Below are 3,576 nucleotides of genomic sequence, written 5' to 3'. Positions count from 1 at the left end.
TCATATATACCAATCCAATTAAAATATTTGATAACAAAAAAATTAAAAAAATTAATTAAAAGAAGTTAATAATATAATAAAACAATATTATTAATATATAATAGTATGTATTAAAAATAACATTTATAAGTATAATAATTCAATAAAAAAAATATATATGTAGAAAGTTCTTGTAGTTTGGTTGCAGAAATGGTTTCTAAGATAAAAATAATAATTTTAAAAAAGTTAACAAACAAACTTTTAAAATTAACCGAAGAGAATCATAACAAAACTTGTTGAATATGATCAAATCTATAATTTTTTAAATGTTTGGTCCCTGACACATATAATGAGAAATTATAGGGACCATTTATGAAAATTTATCAATTCTAAAAGTCAAGCCGACAAGATTTGTGGATAATTCATAAGAAAGTTCCCTTGTTGAAATTTCTAATACCCAAGCTGCATATTTATCAAGAAAGCTACCTTTATTGAAGTATTCAATAACCAAACTCCCCAAATCTCCTGTTTATACTACCTCTCCTGTGAAATACCATATACCACCGGCACCTAAAATCAAAATGTCAGACGAACTACCTTTCCATATCCAAGGAGAAATCATGATGCGGATTCCTGTCAAATCACTGATGCAGTTCAGATCCGTCTCAAAAGCATGGAAGTCTTTGATCGACAGCTCAGAGTTTGTTGCTTCTCAGAGCGTCCTCCATACTCACCCACACCATCTGTTTGTATCGTATAAAGATCCGAGAGGAGAAATAAAATACGTTTCTTTTCTTGATGACGACTCTTTCCCTCAACAGAGGTTTGTTCCTACTCTTCCTCTGTCCGTTAAACTTCCAAGAATAGTTGGTAGTTCTCATGGCTTGTTGTGTTTGGATGGTTATCATTGGGATCCGGAGACTTCTGAAATCAACTTTAAAAAGAGATTGGCTGTTGTTTGTAATCCTTCTATAAGAAAATCTATAGCTTTTGTTGTACCTGATATCTTGTATGCACGCCAAGAAATCATTCTTGCTTTTGCTGTTTGTCCTGTTACAATCGATCCCAAGATCATCCAGATCACTCAACTTCCTTCATGGATGGATAAGAAAACCGAAATTAGCAACCTTTGGAAAGTTGAGGTTTATTCCTTTAGATCGGGGAAGTGGAGAACTCTATCTACGAATCTCCCAAGTAATTCAATACGAATTAGACAGCCCCAAGTAGTTATTGATAGGCTTATCTATTGGTGTGCTTCCTGTATAGATAGTGGATTACGTACTCATAATCTGATTATGTCATTTGATATAACTGATGAGAGTTTTAAAGTTATACCCCTCCCCGATAATTTAGCTAGCCATCCTTCTTCATGGGCGACTATGTCTAAGAGGTTGTCTATTTCTAAGCTAGGGAAATCTTTAGTCATTCTTGAACACGATTTAAACACCGAGGGACAAGTTTGTTGTGAAGTATGGAAGATGGAGAATGGTGTTCAAATATCATTTACAAAGCTATACACCATTAATGCACCAAAAGAGTCAATAAAGGCAGTGGGTTTTAGGAAGAGTGGAGGACCTATAATAGAAGTGAAAGATGATATTTCTGAGCCGAATGAACTTGTTGTTTATGAGCCCAACTCAGGGCACTGCGATGATCCGATTAGAGGATATTCATTCAACGTGAATTCTTACATGGAAACACTACTCATGTTTGGTCGATCTGATTGTAGCAGTTACTAACATTTAGTGGAGGAAGAAAAGATAAAAGTATAGCATTGAAGAAGACAAGAACACACAATTTATGTCAAATAGTATTCCCCAAGTTTGTTGAATTCATTAAAAAGTTAAATGCATCACATATAATTTGATGTTGTGTTTATTTAATGCATGTAATATGTAGGAAGTTGAATCTCACATTCTTATGAACATTGTGCAGTAATATCTTGTTGACAGTATATTGTATGTGTTGTAATTTGTAAACCTCAATTGCTCAACAGGTTGTCTTAATGGGTAAAGGCTTGTATCCTTGGTTCAGGTTGATTTGTTTTGCAACTATTCTCTAATCACATTTAATAGTAATTTTGGTTGTAATGTTAAATATTGGACTAAACTGTTATCAGTCTAACTTTTACACAATTCTTTTCATATCCTTCTCATTCGGTTAAAATATTCCTAATATATAGAATATAACAAAACTAGTTAAATGAAGAAAAAAGAACAGAAACGGAGCATGACACGTTTATTGTTTTGACAACCAACTATCCAAAATATCTATTGTTTTCTTTTGTTTACTCATCTTACAAACATGAAATACTCAAAGTTTACTCTCATGTTATAAACAAAATGACATAAATGGTCTTTGTAGTTGGCTTTTGAGTAATTTTTAAAATGGTTGGTCCTTTTGGATTAAAATGGGAGGAGTCCTTATCACTAACACCTGGTATCCGACCCACCCTTTGGTCAATGTTTCTGAATGATTCAAGTTAGTTTATGTAATGAATTGATTCTATAGCCGATCTGAATAAATTGTAGAACTTTTGCATTGTATGATGACATTATATCTATCTTGTTAGTAATTTGTGTACAAATTCTCTTAAGTTACATGTATAACGTGTTGGATTTAACTTTTGTGGTTTGAAAGTTCTAATAGTTTAGAATTGGATAAATTTCACGCATTTTTTATCCTAAAGTTATGAGGAATTGTGGTTTTAATCTCTTACACCAAATGTAACATCCTATTCCCGGTATGTATCTTTTTAATTATGTTTATGTTTTTGGGCATTGGAAAAACTGGACATTTATTGAGAATTGGGCTTGTTTTGGAAATGCGCTCTATATGGAGCGCGACGTGCGCAAGCCCATGGGTTGCTCGAGTTTTTAGGGGTTTTAAGTTATTTAAAGGCACTCAAGTCCCTAGGGTTGGATCGTTCTTAGCCACCATCAACTGTAGAGAGTGTTTTCAAGAACTCTAGCCTCCCTTTCGTTTTAAGCTTCGAATTATCTTTTGAGCTTATCTTGCCCTCTTTTGTGGTTGAAGCTTAAAGAACAAGATCCATTTTGGTTCACAGAATGTTGGGATTTTATTCAAAAGTCCGGTTTCACAACCAGTATAAATGACAACGAAAGTTTTAAAAATGTTGAATAAAACTAAAATTATTTTACCCATCAAGGATCATTTTGCAAGAGTTAAAAAGACTAAAACAACCAAAGAAGGGAAATCATAACAACCTTTGAAGAGTTTGATCCGCATGGGAGGTTGCAAGTTGATAAAGTTTGGCATGAAACTCTAAAGCAAGAGTTCTCTACAAGTATCCACCAAACAAGAGTAGAACCATCAAAACATATTAGTATTCACTTGTAATTTGTTGTTCAAAAGCCTTTGAAATATATACAAAATATATATTCAAAGGTGAAACAACAAATGGACCTTCTTTGACATCAAAATGCAACAGAATGGAGGAGAAGTGAGGACTTAAACTTCGAAAATATGGAAGCCCTTTAGAGCCTCTCATGCTCACGGTTTTGGCTCTAAGAAGAGGAGGAAGAAGATTTGCAAAAAATGTGTCAAAAACCCTTTGATGACCTCCTTTATATAATG

The 3,576-nt window shown here is 33.4% G+C and overlaps 1 protein-coding gene across 1 annotated transcript; it reads left to right on the top strand.

Moving 5' to 3' along the window:
* Positions 1–560: 560 nt before the first annotated feature.
* LOC145029548 (F-box protein CPR1-like) lies at positions 561–1,718 on the top strand. Its single transcript, XM_078978055.1, has one exon. It carries the CDS (start codon positions 561–563, stop codon positions 1,716–1,718), a length of 1,158 nt encoding a protein of 385 aa, XP_078834181.1.
* The last annotated feature ends 1,858 nt before the right edge of the window (positions 1,719–3,576 follow it).

Source organism: Lactuca saligna, chromosome 2 (genome assembly GCF_052625555.1).
Source record: "Lactuca saligna cultivar CGN05327 chromosome 2, ASM5262555v1, whole genome shotgun sequence".
NCBI lineage: Eukaryota > Viridiplantae > Streptophyta > Magnoliopsida > Asterales > Asteraceae > Lactuca > Lactuca saligna.
Note: the sequence above shows the minus strand (reverse complement) of the source record. Positions and strands in the feature narration are given on the sequence as shown.